This window comes from Orbicella franksi, chromosome 11 (assembly GCF_964199315.1).
Source record: "Orbicella franksi chromosome 11, jaOrbFran1.1, whole genome shotgun sequence".
NCBI lineage: Eukaryota > Metazoa > Cnidaria > Anthozoa > Scleractinia > Merulinidae > Orbicella > Orbicella franksi.
This window is the reverse complement of record NC_138155.1, coordinates 3,572,501-3,591,991: the sequence shown is the minus strand read 5'-3', so window position 1 is coordinate 3,591,991 and position 19,491 is coordinate 3,572,501. Positions and strand designations below refer to the sequence as shown.

Genomic DNA, 19,491 nt, shown 5'->3' with positions numbered 1-19,491 from the left:
CACTAGTTTAAATAATCACGTTGTGCACACGGATTGAACATCCTTACATGCAATAATTATGTTATCCAATAGAAGGTCTTGGATGTAAAGGTCACCCTTGGTTGTTCTATTTATGCCACATGGTTATCTATGGTGTTCGAAGGGAATTTGGAGAAGAATGCATCGGATGAAGAGTACCTTTTCAGGAGACATTGATGCCTTCCCACACTTTGGGAATTTCATTAAACTACCTTTCGTGAAATATACGATAGGGGAATCCTGGGTGACTTTTTGTTCCGGTAGGCGTTCTGGAGTTGTCTGTCAAGTCGTCTTCGTTTCGCGCGAACGTGAAAACCTTCATTTTGGCGTCGTCTCCAGAACGTGAGTATCTTTCCCTCACTAGCTTGTTTCAAAACATTTTATTTTGTCCTTGTTACCTTTTTAGAAGTATTTTCTTTCATGTTGTTCAAATTGTATACTCAGACATAGATAAAAACACAGACATTTTCATTTCTCGTAGCTTTGAGCAAAAGATGTCGGCGCCGGCCTCCGATGGAAAACCAAAGTAAGCTGAACTATTGAGTCTTTCGAAGACATTTCAACAGAAAATATTTTTATGCACATCTTTATAAGTTTACATTTTTTCTCGATCGTCGGTCAAATAGCTGCATTGTTGTATTTTGCATTTAGAGCTATGGAGTGGACTCAGGAGCCATAATCGGGGACGGAGACCGTAAGCGCGCGCCATTTCTAGTATTGGGGTTGTCCCCACGATATGAGACAATAATTCTATTTTCAGAACAAATTGCGCCATCGCCTGCGGCACACGCGCGTACATGCTGCGAGGATTTTTGCAGATGTCGCGCGGGGGAAATGGCGTCCGAAATTCCCGACATTTTCCATGTTTTTGGCCCACAACTCAACGCGTTTACGTCTGTTGGAATTTTGCTTAAGTATTTTCGTCGTAAGTTGCTCCAGTTTGAGCGAAGTAAGACAGTGTCGAATTTAGGTATGTTCCGCTTTAAGCTTATATATATCGCTAACCAAGTTGTGTTCCGACGGATGCTTCTTTTACGTTTACATGAGCTGTACATTACTCCACTTATTTAATTTCACATATGTTGAAGAGCTTTTCCATTACACAGCAAAAAACTAGCTGAATATATTTAGATATAGCAGAGCTTCAGGACTTCATAGTTTCCTAGCTTCTCTTGCCACACACTTGCGAGGAATTTGTTAGTCTATCGCAACTGAAAAGTAAAACAAAATAATTGCTAGTTTGGTCAGTTTGAGTTTCGCCTGAATTGTAAGCAACGCTTGATGTTTCATCAAGGTCCAATAACTTTACGTCCGTAGATACTGCTCAGTTTTATTCGTGTAAAAATCCAGTAAATTCTCTGTTGTCGATGAATGAGAGCGCCCGCCGATGCGTGTTTTGCACAGTCACGGTAAACATGACAAATTGTGCTTCCGCCGCACTTTCGTGTGAAAGCGTACATCGAACTCAAACAATAACTCTATAGTTTTAAATATGTTTAAGATTGATAAATGTTTGAGAAGGTATTAGAAGCTAAGCTGAAAATATGTGAATAAAGGAGAAATAATCAGCAAAGTTACGATGACGCTTTCTTTATTCAACTTCGAATAACGATTTCAATTTTGTTGATCGAGTTATCAAAACTCCTTGTCTATTTTCATTTTCGCAGTGTAAAACTTCACTATGCTTATGTTGAAGAAACAGCATGATGTTAGTAGCCTTTTTTGCGTTCGTGAAATTTGTTGCAGCATCTCAGCACAAAAGATAACGAAAGAAATCTTTGTCAAGCTTTGTTGACAATTGAAAACACCGACTCGGACTTGAAAGTGCACGAGCTGCACTATACAAATGAGCTAGTTGTACGCGTCAGACTCACCAAACAAGCAGAAACAATAAGAAACTATCAAAACAGGATTTGGTTATGATTAACCATTGTCTGAGAAACTCACAAATTAACTCGATACCAGAGTAGAGGGTTTTCTCGCTATATTCTTAAGTCGGAACAAACGCAAAAACATACGCGTAAGCTTACAACTAGCGCGAGCAGATCTTATGATTCATCCCCAGCGCGAGATTGAAGTTTTGTTTTCGACCCTGAAAAACCCACCTTTTCCGTTAGCTCAGAGCATAAAACTACATATAAGCGTCCTGGTTCGTATTCCCTGCCTTATTCCCTGCCATCGCTATGAAAAATACGTAAGAGAATCTCTCAAGGTCTCTCAACTCTCAACATTTGATCACGCAACGTGACAACATCCACGCGAGAGCCCCCGACATGTGCGTGGATCCGCGCGGATATATGACGTCAGGATGGTGCAATTTGTTCTAAAAATAGAAAAATTGTCCCATATCATAGGTGCGCGCGGATCCCAAGACTTACGGTCTCCGTCCCCGATTATGGCTCCTGGTGGACTGAAGATCATGATGTTATTTTGCTTCGAGAAATCCTGGCGAGCGATTTGTTTTCATTCAAAAAAGGAAGCGTTGCGAGGGGTGAAAGATGGGAATCGATCGCAGAAAAGCTAAATCAAGTGAAGACAACCAGTTTTCATCTCAAAGATAAGAGGGCAGTAAGAGACCGATGGGTTCTTCTCCAGAAGAAGTATAAGGCCAAGATGCATCAAGAAAAAACTGCAAGTGGAATATCCGTGGACGACATGTCTGAAATAGATGTTTTACTTGAAGAACTCGTCGGGAAAGAAGAGAGCGTAAACAAAGTTGGTGATGCTCAGGCAAGAAAGCAAAAAAAGAAGATAAAAGCAAGGCAGAGGACGTAAGGCAGAAAGCTTTAGAGCGATACAGCGAAACGAAAAAGCGCAGATCAACAGAGAATGGCGATGAATGCGAGGAGAAACCGAAGCGCCAAAGGAGAAGTGCTCGCACGGAACCACTAGTTGAATTCATGCAAGAGAAAGCCAAGAATGAGCGAGAATTACGACAACAAGAGCTAGATCTAAGAAGACTAGAGCAAGAGCAGAATCAGCAAGTGATGGTGACTGTCTTACAGCAACAACAACAAACAAATCAAGCTATTCTGTCGGTTATCCAAAAGCTTCTCGAGAAGAGACAATGACATTTTCCCCAAGTATGAACATGTTAAGGCAGTGTTTAGTTATTTCAACAAAAAGACAGGTATTTGTTGAAATTGATGTCTTATTATTTACTTGCGTTTTGTGAATTCGAAGAAAAAAACAAGTTCATTCATTATTGTTGTTACAAGTTTGACTCTTTCATTGGTGACCACCAAGAAGACTTCAAATACTTAATAAATTTGGGTTTAATTAAAATGGCCTCCATTTCTGCTCTGTTTATTTGAGAGAATTTATCTAAAATAATACTGCAATGAAGGAGGGTCTAGACCAAAAAACTCTGAGGTTTTGTTGCCATATAGGCAGGTAATAGCATTATTAAGAAGTGCACATACAAGATACATTTTTCCCACACTACTCATTCCAATTTTTAGGTTTTTCTTAAAAACCAAAAACTTGAAGTCGTTGATGATGTCCCCAAAGAGCCACTCCACGGTTACTCTAACAGAACTCATGTCAGAATTGTATTGTTCCATCATCGGTGTTAGGACACCATGGCGAAATGGTGCCTGTAGGTGTGTTCGCAGGGGATAGGCAGGATCACCATAAACACTCATGGGCTGGCCTGTTGGGGAAAATGCATTCCTTTCCAATTCCTGGAGAAGATTGGACTCTACCAACATGCTTGCATCATGTTTTTTCCCCTCTGCATACCAAAACAGATAAATAAGATTAATAAATTAATGAAACCTTAAGTGGCAGCTTATTTTCATGGCATCCCAGTGAACATAACTTACCAACAGGCCCATACATATTTCCAATAAGTCCATTTGGTAGAGCGACAGACTGAAACTTGAGTGAATGTACCCGTTTATGTCCATTGTACACTATTCTTTGGTGTTGGCCTGGGCGAGAAATTGGTCTGACTGTCCTATTTATAAACCCAAAGCAATTGCTGAGAGGTGCACCTTTAGCATGGATAACATCTGCATACTCCTGTAGCATTGGCGGACTCAGTATATCAAAATTCCATTGTGAAATTCGATGACCATGGCTCAAAAAAATATGACCCATCACTGTATTGGTAATCATGCTTATTTAAGGAACTGGTCTTGCAAAACGATGAATCATGTCTGAATAGCGACATGGATACGAGAAGCGCTTCAGAAGCATACAAAGCCCTTCAGTTCGGTCACAAGTTGTTCTTTGCGGACATCGGAAAGTGTCTGGTAATTGAAGAACATTTGCCAATAATGTTATGTCCTGTTTTCGCACTCTGAACTCCGCTAAACACTCTGATTCATCCATCTGGTCGTAATCAAACTTTGGGTAGGAGCTGTAAGGGAATTCTAGATTCTTGGAACTGTAACTTTCGTACAAGGTCAAAAATTCTTCGTCACAGATGCTTTTACTGTCGTACAAAAAAAGAAGCAGGTTTCTCATTTCACTGAAAGATGGCATTCTCTCAAACAGCTTATTTTAAAAGCCAACAGAGTTTGCTACCGACGTCGCTGCTGCAAAACTCGTCTAACTGCTTAACGTTTATATTTTGGCGGGAACGACGTTGTTCTCTTCCCAGGCTCTTTCGGTCGCTAAAGTTGCCGTTGCCTCTAAAACGACCCGTGCTTTAAAAGTTCCCTAATAGCTTAGCAACGGTTACTATCCGCCATCTTGGTGTCCCTCAAGCGTTAACAAAGCGTATCCAAAGAAGAGTTCATGTGAGAAAGAAGGGATGGTTTTATCCGTTGTTGTTGGCTGTTCGAGCAAAAGTGGAAATCGTAGAGGCTTAGGGTTTTTTCGTATACCTAAGATTATGACAAATCAAGGGGAAGAACAGGAGGAACTCACTATTTGGAGGAGAAACGAGTAGATTTCTGCGGTGTGTGGCGGTGACGCTACAAACAAGAGGGTGCTAGAGAGTGAACGAGTTTGTAGCAAACACTTCGCTCCGAAACTACCGGAACAGAGCGGCTTTGGTCGATAAATTGGTCAGCAAAAGGAGCAATTAAACTTTTCCTCTTCCATTTCCTCTTTCGAAGGCGCCGATGCGCGCTGCATGCGCTGAGGCGCTGGCTGATGCAGTCCCAGAACTAGAAGCTGCTACATGCTTCGAGGCTTGCGGCCGTTGTAGATCCTCAATTTTCTGGTCGAACTTTTCTTTGAGCTTGTTAGCCGATGAAAAACCGATGTCCCTAGCCCTCGCATCCGGCACTTCATTGACATATGTCGGCAAAATCCATGAGCATTTTACCTGCGTGCAAGCGAGCTTGCCATGAATTCGTGTAGTTGCCTCTAAATAAAATAAAACACTCGCGATATGTGAGCATGACTCAGCCAGTCCAGCTTTGCATCCCAAGCAATGGGCTGACAAAATAGTCCCATCATTTTCGAAAATGACCCGAACGTTCACTAAAGGATCATTCATACGCTTGCTCTCACGACATACTTGCCGGCGATTACTTTGCCTACAACTGAGGTTACAAATCCCGACACCATTTGATTAAACGCCTCCAGACTCTTGAACGCCTTGAACTACTTGTTGGTGTAGAAGCTGGTCTCAAGAGCGAGGTAACTCAGCAAGTCCGAGACTTCCACAGGAGGCAAGCATTGAGGGTTCACAATAGGGTTCTCAAATCCCACTTTACCGCCCATTTATCACTGTTAATCCCGACATCCCGCCCTTTTTTGCCTGGAAATCCCGATCCCGCCTACTTTTCAAAGACGTTTCTGTGTTAATTATTAATTTGTTTATAAGTAAATGTTAATTATTAATTTTTTAACTTAATAATTAATTTAATTATTAACACAGAAACTGTAAAAATAGATATCGCATAAAAGATCACAAAAAGATTCAATAGGTAGCAGATAAGTAAGCACAAATGATTATAACGTTTCTTTCTGTAAACTGTTTACTGTTTTGTTTTCTTTTGTCTACGTATCAGTGAAAGAAAACGATTTTTCATCACCATATTAAAGGGATGGCCCGTAAACACACCTGACAGTTTCTTTCAAAGCTTTCAGCGTCTTCACTTTCCTTGAAATCTGGGCTCAGAACTTTTCTTTCCGAATGAAGGCATTCCCGCTCGCACATATGTGGCGACGCAATTTATAATGTCTCATACTTCGTTTGGTAAATCACTATCACCGACATCCATTGTGGCCATCCTGGCCAAGACAAGCGCTCTAGAAAAGGTCGAAAGACTAGAAAAACTAGAAAGGACGGGGGGCGCGGGGGGAAGGTCAAGATTACATTTGCAAGCGTCGAAGATGTGGGAAATGGATAGATGTCATTGATGTCAGAGGATCGCAATAGGACTCAAAGACTTCATACAGTCTCATGATACCAACTTAGTCAAGCGATAATGGATGCGTTTGACCGAACCTGACAGGGTACAGAGCCGTTGCTACTCATTACTTGAAACCTGACACAGCTATACGCACAAAAGGTTCATTTCTGCCCAACGTGCGGCTTTTGGGCTGGTCAATTTATGAGGTCACGTAAGAATTGAAATCCCGCATCCCGCTCTATTCCTCTTGCGAATCCCGCATCCCAACCCCATAAAAACACGAAATCCCGCTCCCGCTCGTAATTGTAATTCCCGCTTCCCGCCCCTGTTTTTAGCTCAAATCCCGAATATCACGGCGAAAAAAAGCCAAATCCCGCATCCCGCCAAACCTATTGGGGACCCTCAAGCATTCTGGACTGAACTGCTCGGCTGTTATGCCTGCGGGGTCAACCCCGATGACCGAGATCTTTTGCGAATATCTTTCCTTTACTCGACTCTCTAAGCTTTTGGCATACTCAGAGAGCACTGGAATGCCCGGTACTTTTATCGCTTTTTTCTTTCTGGAAATTCATGTAGTTGTCGAAATAATAGAGCGATAATAGAGAAGCTTCACTGTAGAAATGGACTATTATTAGCATAAATTTGACACCCGTGGGACACCAACATGGCGGACACTGATTTGATCAAAGCTTGTGACGTCACGTGAAACCCAAGAATAGGAGAATCTCGAGTGACACTTGACGTACCGTGAAATATCCGATAGGGGAATCCCAAATGATACTTCACGTACCGTGGAATATCCGATATTGACAGTTAAGGTACCGTGCAGTTTCGGGTATCGGACTCCCGTTATACTTGTAGTACCGTGGAACTTCGTTCGAAACCCAAAAATAATAACAAGGGATGAGAGTAAAAATTCTAAACTTGATGGTTTGTGCTCGCCTGCGGTGCGCCGTTATTCGTAGCAAATCAGGACGAATAAGACAATTTTCGGGCCTTGACAAACCGCGTTTCAGTGAGGTTTCCGGAGAACGGATTTTCCCTGCTACGGAAAAAGACCGAATCGGGAAAAAAACAGTTCCTGACACGCGGCAGACACGTCTCGTTTCATAAAACACGATACTCCCGGATTTGCCCGTATTCTCGAACAATACGGGTTCGCATCGTGGGATTTCTGTACCGAACCAATACGGTTGTAAATTTTAAATTCATAATAAATTTTTCGTACTGAAGCAATAAATTTATACAAACACGCAATAAATTATCAAACTGCACTGTATTGTCTTTCGCAATTATTTCACTGTGCATAAACAATATTTTGTGGATCATTCTCCATCCAAATATGTAATTCAAGATAGATAATTGTAACATAATTACACCGGGCTGGAAGATTGGCAGCTGGCCTGTAGCTGCCTGTGGAGAGGTTGCCTAATAGCAGTTTGATTCTTTGTTGCCAAAGAAGATCGTTTTGCCATCATCTAAACTACTGGATCTTGATGTGTGTAGTAATGCATATGACAACAAAAAGTTTCATGGTTGAAGCCTCTGATGTTATCCTTTGGTCTGTTTAATTGAAAAGTTATAGTAGTCCTTAATTTTGTATGGATGATAATATTTATGTTTCTGGAGTGCTGTGGATTTTTGTTATCTAAGATTAGCTTAAGGAAAGATTTTTACATTGCCCTTTTGGTTCAGGTTTCGAGTGTTTGAACGATCATGACATTGAATTCTCCTGACATTGCATTTGCTGATTTGAGGTCATAAGTGTTTGAATTTCCCACAGGCTGTTTCAAGAGCTCCTCACTTAAATAAGCTTCCACATCCAACTGAAAATATTCCTCTGCCTCACTTAAGGACTTTCAAATTTCTTTGTCGAGTATTTGTATGTCATAACTCTCGATCAAATAGAAAATACTGAAAGCAAATGATTTTATAATAGCTATAGTTTCATAGGCTGGTGCCTAATATACCTGTAATTCAAATTGTATTTTCTCAGAAAATATCTATTCTCTTTCCACTGTCTGAGGGTCTTTGGTTTGAACCACTCCCATTCCTCTGGATTCCTCTAAAAGCACTTTTACATTTTTTTAAACTTTGTTCATTCATACATTATAATTAATAATTAATGCTCAGAGCAAATTAGCGATTGTTTTTTTACATGTACCAAAGTAGGTATTTGGGTCATGTCTTTGGTGTTTAAAACACACAAGGCTCTGCAATCATATGATCACTTTCATTTAAATATTCAATAATTTATAACATTGGAGCATTGTTCCAGGTATACTGGACGACTTCATTGCAATTATGTTTTTCACTATCCTTCAAATTGTCAGTAGTGGGAGGCGCGGTGGCCTCATGCCTACTGCGCTTGTCTCCAGATCAAGCAGCCCGGGTTCGATCCCTGGCCGGGGACATTGTGTTGTGTTCTTGGGTAAGACACTGTCACAGTGCCTCTCTCCACCAATGCAGGTGTATAATTGGGTACTGGTGAGCTTAATGCTGGGGGTGGGGGGCGGGGGCGGGGGGGTAACCCTGCTACAGCTGTATGGACTAGCATCACATCCAGGGGGAAGTAAAAGTACTCCTAGTCGCTTCATGCTAAAGAAACCGGAATAAGCTCCGGCCTGATGGGCCACTTGGCTCGTATGCAGATATTACCTTCACCTGGTCAGTAGCGATAATTGACTTTGTTACACTTAGCTGGGTCTGGAAGGTATTGTCAGGATCTGGAATTCGACAAAACTATGGTGCGGAAATCCCTAAATTCAAAATATCTTGACAGGATTTGACTTCCAAAATTTGGGCATAGGATGTGGGATGTTCTTTACTGTCTCGGGAATTTGGGAATTCATCATGAATTTGGGAAATCATCATGACCCAAATAAATGTTTTTGGGGCCAAAGCAAATCAACCAGGAAAGTGCTAAGTGGTGTCTACTTTTCTCAGTGGACCTTTCTTCCCTCCATGTTTCAGGGAATTTCAGAGAGTGTGATACAAAGACTTTGATCTTTTCATTAGAGGGTGTGAGTTCCACACTTGCTATGCTGAAACTTAGAGATGCTTTAAAGAGTCATTTCCTGGGAAGTCTATACTGACTATCAAGCATGGACAAAACACACCAGTATTATTGTTGTATCAAGTGAACATTATAATATATAAGTCAAATTGCTTTAGAAGGTGAAAAGAACCCCAATAGAGGTTTTGTTTACTTGTTTAAATGTTGTATAACAGTTAAAGTCTGATTTCATGCGTGTAACTTATCAGGTGCCTAGCATGGTTGACACACATTGATAATTGTGTATCTTTTACTACAAGCTATTCAGAATGTAGAGTATTTATAATGGTAATTGAACTGAGTGGAGTGCAATTTGGTCTGAAATCATACGCGTGATTTCAAAATCGAACGAGCGCGCAGCGCGAGTTCGATTTGAAATCACAAGTATGATTTCAGACCAAAATTGCACGACACGAAGTTCAATTGCCACTTTATTAGATCCATTTTGAAATCACACAATTTTATCGCCTTAATTTTTAGACTTTTGGTATATTGTTCCAGTAGCGGGTTTGTTAAAAAAAAAAAGCGGAACCGGAAACGCCTTTACGTTTCATTTAGTATGCAAAACGATGTCATGTGACGAAAACTCATCCGAGCATGACAAAGAAACAAGCGGTTTTGAAGTCAGAACGAAAATAGTCTGCTTCAGGTAGAAAAGTTCAATTCTCGTCGCCTGAATCAATGATGGAAGGTCTTTCTTTCTTCTGTGGTTGAGGCTGAGACTTTTCATTGTCTTTGCAGAAGGAATTTGAAGGTGCATCCTGCGTAATTCTGCGATGGATTTCTTTTGAGTTGTGAAACTCCCTCGAGTGCACGATGCCCAGTGGATGGTACGTTTTTTTTCTTTCATACCGTTTAATGGCATGATTTTAAGGGAGTCCAGCTCGTTATCACCTCCGTTTCTTTTTGTGACATCGGCGAAGGACTCAATACTCAGGACCTTGTCAAGTTCTTGCGGCGCCATTTGTTTCAAGATATCTCCAAGATGGCGGAACTAACACCAGCTTCGTAAGACGTTCATTCATTCACTGTTTTGTGGAGCGGGGCGTATTTTGACTATGTTTATTCACAGCGACAGAGTTGAGCTCTTTTGTTGCTTCGTTTGAAACTACCAGAAACCTGGAAACATCTACCTTCTTGAGATGGCCCTGAATTTGTTGTTGTGTGGTTTTCGTTTGTTTATGTTTTACGGGACTCGGTATCATACGGATTTTGAGCAGATGTTGAAGAAAAATCGCCAAAATATTCGTCAAAATGGACACTAAAAGTTGGAAACTTCCATTAAAGTAGGTGTTCAGCCTGAAGGAGCTGATAATCGTCATTTAGAAACTGTAATTCATTACATTCGTCAAGTTTTTTTTGGAAAAAAAACACAATAACAACAGAGTTTTGGCAATACTAGTTGCTAAATTCTCCACACAATGGCTTTTTGTCTTTCATTTTCCTGAAATTTTATTGTTTACTTTAAACTAATATCTGATTTGTTGTTTTGTTTTACTGTCCCATTCTCAATGGCTGAGAAAAAGATGCGATTTAGAGCAAAAAATAGTGCGATTCGTGAATAAATCGCACCATTGAGAGCCAATCAGATTGCAAGGATAACCAGTGATTTCAAAATGGATTTAATAAAGCATCATATCAATGAGTGACTTTAGACATAAGTAGTAACTAATTTTATTTGAAGTTGAAAAAAAAAATGGTTATTTATCTGTCTTCATTGCATCTCTGCGATATTTTGCAAACCAAGAAGCTTCCGTCGTATTAGCCTGTTTAGCTGTCGGAAGTCGTGAGCGAGTGATTTTTTTGTGGCAGAGCATCCTCGGGAGATTAGAAATGAACGTTCATTTAGGCTTATAGCCTTAAAGTTAATTTCAGCAAATTAACATTTGAGGGATATCAAACATCGGAGAATTGTTTTTCAGTAATTCTAGAGTAACTTCTCCTTCACTTCTGTGGAAACTTGATTAGCAATTATTTGTTTTTCGTTGGGGCGGAACTCCCTGTATACAGAAACGTTAAAATAAACGTCTAACGCAAAAAGGATAAACTGTGTAACAAGAACTGCCAATTTTGCGACATAATGTATGTTTGCTGGCCAGAAGTCTTCCATCGGAGGGATGATCGCGGCAGCCCACGCCAGGCAAGAAGCTACGATATTACGCACCTCAGTAGCAAGGTTCTCGTGCGCGAAAGAGACAGTGTTTTGTAGCGAGATAACGCTCTGTACTCAACACAACGAAATGATTAAGTGACACTATGACACACCTTAAGGTTATAGCTGTTGTTATCTTGTCTACCCTGGTGCAGTTTATGCCAGTCTCACCTTTGAGCATAAAGCTATAGCGGACGATTTGCAAAGGTTGAACAACAAGTCCCACAACAAGCCGGGTCAGTTGTGGCTCAACAGGCGAGTGATACGTTAGATTTGGTGCGAAGTTGACGTTTGGTTTGCACTGCCACCATCACCAAGATGTTCGGCAAAATGACGAAAGGACAGCTTATCGCGTTAACGGCGATTCTGAAGATGAATACAGCGCGAAGCTCGGAGGAAAGTGCTCCAGGAAGAGGAATACGTATTTACGGGAATGAACCACCACTGACTGATGTGGCGTTGATTGTAGACCGTGCAATTCATGTTTTCTGGATTAACTCAAACGGCTTCGCTTGCTCGTGTTGCTTTCAAAACAAGAAGCTGTTCGTGTCGACAGCTTGACAGGTAATTTGTTCGTATTTCAAATAAATGCAATTTATAATCATTTTATCGACTAGAATTTGCATCTGCAAGACGGTAAGTATCACATTTTGAAGTTGGTTGTTAGTATTAATGTTAACTTAACTGTTATATTGGTTTCCAAAGACCGGAATCCACTTGAATAGACATCTGAAGCCCAGCAATTCAACAAACGGCGCTTTTAGAGTAAATCCTATGTTGAGAATCCTGTCGTAAGCCCTAATCAAAAAGTCCAACGGAAATTAATATTTGGAGTTATCTATGGTTTACGCACCAAAAACGTTTCTCCAGATTCTCTCGGACGAGAGTTCACTAACTAACCACAAGTGAATATTAAGACTTTTTTGAAGGGACCACCGCTGGCCATATACCGATGGCTCGGTAGGACTGCTGACTAGTTGAGAGTCGGCCATGTTGTTTTGACATTCGAATTCGTTTTGCGCGGACGCATTATACTTACGGACTGTACTTATTATCGTAAGTCTGTTATGTTTAGCTTTATTGTTCTTGTCATTTAGCGTACCTGTACTGTATTTCTTCCTATAGAACTGTTTTATCGTTGTAACTAAAACAAAGTCAACCGAGGAGTTCGCTTCATGAAACAGCTGGTTTCGTTGTCATGGTTGTCATCGAATGCTCCTTACCCGACTGCACATTCACAACAGACGATGTCTCTGAAGCATTGGCAATTGTTCTTCTCACTAATCACGACCTGGCCCACCACAATCCGGCGCCTACCGTCGCAGACGCTACCCCCGCATCTACAGCAACCCGAGGCCCAAATCTCGAGCGGCCCAAGGTCGACGTTGGAGTCACAATAGAAGAGTGGAACGTCTTCACGAGACGCTGGGAGGTTTTCCGGTCAGGTTCAGGCATCGACGACGTCTCGGCGCCCTCCCAGCTATTCCAGTGCCCCGGAACTGAACTTGGGGACAGCGTTCCCAAAGCCAATCCTAATGCAGCTTCTGAGACCCTGTCCCAACTGCTAGCCGCCATGCGCTCCTTAGCGGTAATCCCAGTCGCCACTTGCGTGCTACGTACAGAGCTTCTCCAGCTACGGCAAGAACGTGACGAGCCTTTCCGGACCATCACAGCTAAAGTACGGGGGAAAGCAGAAACTTGTTCCTATACCACTACGAGCACCTGTGGCGCTTCGGTCGACTACACTGACCACGTCATCCGTGTCGTCATCCTGACCGGCCTTTACGACACCGACATCAGGAGGGAAGTGCTGGGCATAGCTGGAATACTCGCGAAACCGATAAACGAGGTTATCGCGTTAGTGGAAACCAAAGAGATGGCCAGTAACACCCTTCGCTCCCCCTCACTATCCGCTGTCTCTTCCTTCCAGAAGCAAAAGAAATTGCCACCTAACCCTGTCTCCACTCCCTCTCAAGCGGATCGGGCGAAGGAAGTGACATGCCCCGGCTGTCATAACGCCTTTAAGGTCTTCACGGAAGGGGCGTGAGGCTAAAACGAGAAACCCCATCAAATGTGCATCATATGCTACAGGGCCAATCGCCGTAAGAAACGTCAGCAGCGCTTGCCTCCACAGCGCCCGCCCCAGACCCCAGGGGTCCACACCACAGAAACAGAGCCGATCTCACAAATAGCAGCATTTCAGACCAAGAGTGCCCGACACCCCTGAGCCCCCCGAAGACGTCGCCAAAACCGGAACACGACCACACACGTCACCGTCACGAAACCATCAGCAGTGCGTTTGGATCACCACATCTTCTTCAAGGGGGAGTGGAAATGGGCTCGCTTACGAGATCACCCTAGGATCCCAGTCACTATATCCCTCTCCCTGCCAGGCAGGACCGGCAGTGGCACCGACAAAACTTCCTCAGACCTCTATGCCGAAGTATCTGCAATAGCCGACACTGGCGCACAATCGGACTTGCGGTCACTGTTCGATTTCATAGCCTGCGGTTTCTCTCACGACGAACTCCACCCCATAAGCCTCAGCCTATCAGCAGCCAACCACTCGCCCATATCGATAGAGGGAGCGTTCTTTGCCAAGCTCACCACACAGTCCGGCAGCGGCGAGATTACGTAATTCCACTCCATGGTTTATGTGAGCCGCTCGTTCAAAGATATGTACTTCTCTTACGACTCGCTACCCAACCTTGGACTTCTGCCGCGCACTTTCCCATCCCTTGGCGACCCCACTGGCACCCCACCTGAAAGAGAGACCTTTGACCAACAGCCGCGCGCTTCCCGCGCCTTACCCGAAATCAACGCCATGCAGGCCTTCAACGAGGGCTGTCCAGTACCCACCCTTGCCCTCGACGCTACGTGCTCGTGTCCACAGCGCGGAGCAGACCGCCACGTTCCTCCGAGTTGCCGTTCCCCTGTAGGCCCGAGAACAACGCAAAGATGAAGCTTGGCTTCTTCTTTTCATTTATTGTTGACTGTTTTGCCAATTCTGTCAATGCTAAAGTCCCTAGGTTTTATTCTTTGATTTTTCAACCAAGGAGTTTGGGTGTCGATGCTATAGCCTTTGACTGGGGTGGGGAAAACTGCTGGCTTGTTTCCTCGCGAATTTAATTCCGCGCCTTCTTACACGTTTTCTCAATTGCCAGTCTCGTGGTGTTTTGGTCGTCCCGTTTTGGCCTTCTTCACTTTCCTGGCCTTATCTTATTCAGCGAAACGGCGCATATAAGAGTTTTGTTGTAGATTTTTTGTTTGTCCAGAATAGCAGAGATGTTTTTGTGCATGGAGCTTATGTAACAAAGAGACTTGTTTTGGTTCCTCTTCTTTTAGTACTCCAGTGTTGTTCTTGAAACTGGACATGTACAGTACCAAGACGTTGCAAGTCCACTGGGACTAGGACAATATTTTATGCTGTTGGTCCACTGGGACTGTGAAGTTTTTTCATTTTCTGTTTTTGTGCTACTGGCCTGTTGACAGTTTGGATGTTAGCTGATATTTTTTGGTCCAATGGGACTGTTTGGTCCCCTGGGACCTTTTATGTGTTTTGTAACTTATTAGTTTGCACCTATTGGTTTTGTACTTATTTTTCCTTTTGTTTGTTTATTACAAGGTGCCTTAGCCCTGTCAACCTTTGAGGGTCGTTTTACGGATCCTGAGCTTAGCCGCTTAGCAAGTTGTTTACCTTTAGGTTGTATAGGAGCAAAAGCGGATTCCACTTTTGAGCGCTATTCTAGGGCTTTTGAAAAGTTTAGGGTTTTGGCTGCTAGTTTTAAGGAAATTAGTGTTCTTCCGTCTAATTATTTGTCCGTTGCTACTTACTTAGAGTTTTTACTTCAAAGTAATTCATTATATTCGGTTTTAGAAGGTGCTCTTTACGGTATCCGCTGGGCGCATGATCTTTATGGATTATCTAATCCTTGTGATTCTAGTCTTGTGAAAGGTATCCTAGACTCGGCCAAGAGAAACTTTTCTACACCGGTAGTTAAAAGGGAGCCCGTGACTCCCGATATGATTTTGGTATATGTCCAAAAATTTGCATCAGAGAATGCAAACCTGTCTGATTTACGCACTGCTGCTATTTGTGTTAGGCCATCCCCCCCTTTTTTTCGTTTATTGTCGAATGCGTTTTCTGATTTTGGGTCGATCGGTCGGAAAAGGAAATAAACACAAGTAATAAAATTGGAAAAGGAGTCTGGAGCTAGGAGGCCTGGTACCTAATTTTTTGTTGATTATTAACTATGAGAACTATTTGTTGAGTATTATGAGATACTAAAGTTTTTTTTTAAATAGATAAATAAATTACAATATTTAGAGAGAAAGCCACGTCAGCCTTACCTGATTTTCATGTGGGTCGTCTGGTAGAATTGGAATTTGTGTTTGGAAATAATCTGTCCAAAAAGCTTAAAGAACAGCTGGAATTTAAAGATTGTGCTACACAGAGCTATCTAAAAAGAATCATTTCCTTTTCATCCATTGTCTTGTTTTTATTTTAGCTGGGACATATTCAGTTACGTGACTTGTGTAGACCAATTACGTGCGAGCGAAAATATCTGACGGATTATACTACACAGCAGTACCCTGATTTGAGCACACGACAGCCGAACGAGATATACAGGACACTGAAGAAAGACGGAGTTTTAGAGGTTACAATAGAGTTCTCTCCCAGGACCTTTCCCCTCCCCCATCGTGCGCGGTCTATTTTCCCCTTTCCAGCCTCAAGTTTTAATTGTTTACTAAAAGTTCTCTTGGACTCGTCTGTTTTTGTCGACAGTGATACCGACGCAGTGGTAAGAAAAAAAATATCGAGTACAGCCACTCTTTGAACAAAATTGAAAAAAGAGACACTAGAGCTTTTTAAATTCACCCGGAGAAATTGCCATTTTTCGTAGAAAGTTACAGTGAGTCCTTTTCGAATCGGTTGATATACAAGTTATTAAAATAACTTGTAAGGATCAACGGGATGCGTTAGTAGCTTTGTAATGGGCTATTTTTCAATCCTTTTGAAGATCAAACAGTCGACCTCTCAAGCTCTTTGAAGCGAGTATATTTCTCAGCTTACCGTTCAGCTTACTGTACTGTTAAGTTTAAAGAAATGCAAACGAGGCATGGAGCCTCACCACATTGTTAGAGTTAACTAAGCGTTTGTGTGTCTTGTTACGGCCGCGTACAACTGAAATTACATAGCAGAATCCAAATTATAAGAAATCATTTGAAAAAGATGCGCAAAATATCGTAAAAATTAAGAATAGTTTGCACACATAAATTGATGCAACTCATTAGAAACTGACAGACACTCTCGCGCAATGATAAAATGCCCTATCATCTGTGAGACCATAGAGTAAAGACTTGATTTTTAGAATAGCAATCCTTCTTGCAGCTGTCAAATAGAACAATAAGGGGAAACACGACAATCTGCTGTATAATACACTCTGATATTTAGCTTGCTGACGTTTTGTTGTAAGGAAAGCGACGTCATAGTTTAAAAATCAAAGGGCTTACTGTACACCGTCAAAAAGCGAATTTTTTTACCGTCCGTCAGACTAAACCCCCATTATGAGCCTCTTACCGCTCAGTACACGGAATCGTCCGTGTATTTCTTTCCGATCGCTTTGACTGTTTCAAGGCATTGTGACGCAAAATCAAGATGCTTTACGGCCTCTATCTTAACCGCCTCGATCTTTTCAAAAATGACACTGCTCCTGCTGATTCGCTGACTGCATTTCTTTTGGCAGAGTATCGTACAAAGTGGCAACTGCAGAATTAGCATAGAACAATGACTCGTTGCTTGTAGAATAGTCTTTATATTAATCCTCCTGCAGATTTCGGAAATTTCGACTACATGTATACCTGCATTGATCAATATATACAAAAAAAAAAAGGAACCAACTTTTTTTTTAGCGGAAACCGTTCTGAAATTATGGAGTGTGTCTTAAGTTTTTCATTCAGATTGATATGAGCAGTTGGAAAATTTTTGACCATTTTTTTTTCTTCCATTTCTACGCCATTTCTTTCAGTCTTTTGGCTGATTTAAAAAAAAAATGCTTTAAGTGCCAGTGTAAAACGAGGATGACAGACCGTACTTGGCCGGACTTCTACGCTTCTTGACATTAGTATATTTGCCGTTCTTGATTTTGGTCTAGCTCGCGACCATTTTTGCTTCACACTTGTTTCTGAAGGGCACTTTATGCTGTGTTAATAAGGGGACATTTCACCAGAGTAGAGCCGTTACACTCACAGGTCTGCGGTTTCCGCTGTTATCTGCGTGTAGCTTATTGACACTTCTGTCTTTCGCCATATGCTTGTTTCTTCAGCTCATTTATATTGCAAGATATGCTTTAAGCTTTTTAAATGTTAGCTCTGGAGGGAAAAAGGTTGAAATATTCCGTAAATATGTTGGTTACTTGCATTTTATGTTGTTACACCAGGCCCGGGTATAATATTTATCTATAAGTTTGTGTTAGAGGGACGTGCCTATGTTTCTTGCATCAACTTCATCGAGCTTTTTGTATGTCGACTGTTTTACGTGTTGTATGATATTGTATGGTTTTGTTCAGGCAAAGCGTTGTGTTTTTGCTCTGAATGTAGGAGTTCTTCCTCTGATTGTTCATCCGGCTCTATGCTGTGCGATGTTGTCAGATTTTTTTTAAACTGCTAATAGTCGCTCTTTCGTTAGGAGGCTCGTAACCATGCTTTTAAACGACTTAACAGTTGATTGAAGTCTGAAAATTGGTGTTAGATCTCCAACTTACTTGTTAAAGCACCTCTTGTTCTGGTAGTAGAAATTAAAATGTCACTAACCTCCCAAATTTTTTTCGCTAATATGAATTTCCTGGCCTAAGTTAAGACGTGGCGATCTCGACTAGCGACCAGCACATCGAAATGAAAAAAAACATATACATCGAAGCCGTCTCAATCGTAGCTAGACTCCAAATTGTAATGCTAGATGATACAGTTCTTTCACATAAAAATCTTGTCCAGTTTTGATAAAACATGAATCACAAATAACCCAAAAATGTTTTGACAGCTCTCGAAGCTCAGTCAATTAACAAATTGACGTCAGTTTTTTATGCGTCTGTCCTCTTATTAATGATAAATTGCCTCATAAAATTGTCAAAGTGGCTGTGGAACCACGAGCCGCAGGCGAGTGGTTCCGCAGTAAACTTTGACAATGTTATGACGAAATTTGTCATCAATAAGAGGACAGACGCATAAAAAACTGACGTCAATTTGTTTTTCACAATAACAAGACCCCAAAATGGTCAAATGCCAGAAATAAATGAGGGGAAAAGACATCGTAAACTTGCCGTAAACAAAGATAAGTGGATTTTTTTCAAAATGACGCGAACAGTCAGTAGCTTTTCTCGCTTTTTGATTGGCTGCTTAAGAAAGTCCCTAAAATCTCATTGGCTAAAAAGTTGACAGTTTGACAGCTGAAAATTGAATTTGAAAGCTTGCATAAATTAAAATTTTATCAGTCTGTACTCTTATTGATGATAAGAATGAGCCAATTAGCGCGCGAGGAATTAGACAATTATTGTAAAATAATTCATTGTATTAATCTGACATCTTGACATACTTTCCAACGAATTTAGCGCTGACTAATCACATAGTTTTTGAATTCATGAGGAGGCAGATAGCCATACAGTGAGTTGAACAGCTCACAAAGCACCTCATTCCAAAACTTTATTTTCTCGTTATGAGCATTTGGCATTAACAGGCTTTTCACAATCGATGTCACTTAGAAGACAAAACAAATGGACACGCGCGTGATTTAAAATAATTCCATTTTTAATACGCTAAACATCCGTTAAAAGATAAAACTTACTTATTTTTAGAAGTCTCGACTTATCGCCGCCCCCCAGCAGGACAAATCGGGGTGGGGGTGGGGGGCTCGGAAACATGTAAAGAAATTGAGGGGAAGGGGCCTTGAAAAAAGT

At 41.6% G+C, this 19,491-nt stretch overlaps 3 protein-coding genes and 2 pseudogenes across 3 annotated transcripts in view; 3 read left to right on the top strand and 2 right to left on the bottom strand.

The window, feature by feature from the left end:
• LOC145502591 (low-density lipoprotein receptor-related protein 6-like) overlaps positions 1–19,491 on the top strand; it is a 222,467-nt gene that overhangs the window by 93,091 nt on the left and 109,885 nt on the right. The window lies entirely within an intron of this gene.
• On the top strand, positions 207–3,089 carry LOC145502587 (uncharacterized; annotated as a pseudogene).
• LOC145502586 (uncharacterized) lies at positions 3,291–4,650 on the bottom strand. The gene is made up of 2 exons (XM_081481910.1): positions 3,843–4,650; positions 3,291–3,751 (listed from the first exon to the last, which is right to left on the bottom strand). Exons 1-2 carry the CDS (start codon positions 4,135–4,137, stop codon positions 3,339–3,341), a joined length of 708 nt encoding a protein of 235 aa, XP_081338036.1. The 5' UTR covers positions 4,138–4,650; the 3' UTR covers positions 3,291–3,338.
• LOC145503280 (uncharacterized) lies at positions 11,278–12,018 on the bottom strand (annotated as a pseudogene).
• LOC145502584 (uncharacterized) lies at positions 12,349–14,518 on the top strand. Its single transcript, XM_081481908.1, has one exon. The coding sequence runs from the start codon at positions 12,738–12,740 to the stop codon at positions 13,584–13,586; it is 849 nt and encodes a 282-aa protein (XP_081338034.1). The 5' UTR covers positions 12,349–12,737; the 3' UTR covers positions 13,587–14,518.

Bases quoted from the DNA above. Each gene is read 5' to 3' on its own strand.
- LOC145502584 (XM_081481908.1), top strand. From the start codon at position 12,738: ATGGTTGTCATCGAATGCTCCTTACCCGACTGCACATTCACAACAGAC.
- LOC145502586 (XM_081481910.1), bottom strand. From the start codon at position 4,137: ATGATTACCAATACAGTGATGGGTCATATTTTTTTGAGCCATGGTCAT. The intron at 3,752-3,842 runs GTAAGTTATGTT...TTTGGTATGCAG, and splicing joins AAATATGTATGGGCCTGTTG to AGGGGAAAAAACATGATGCA.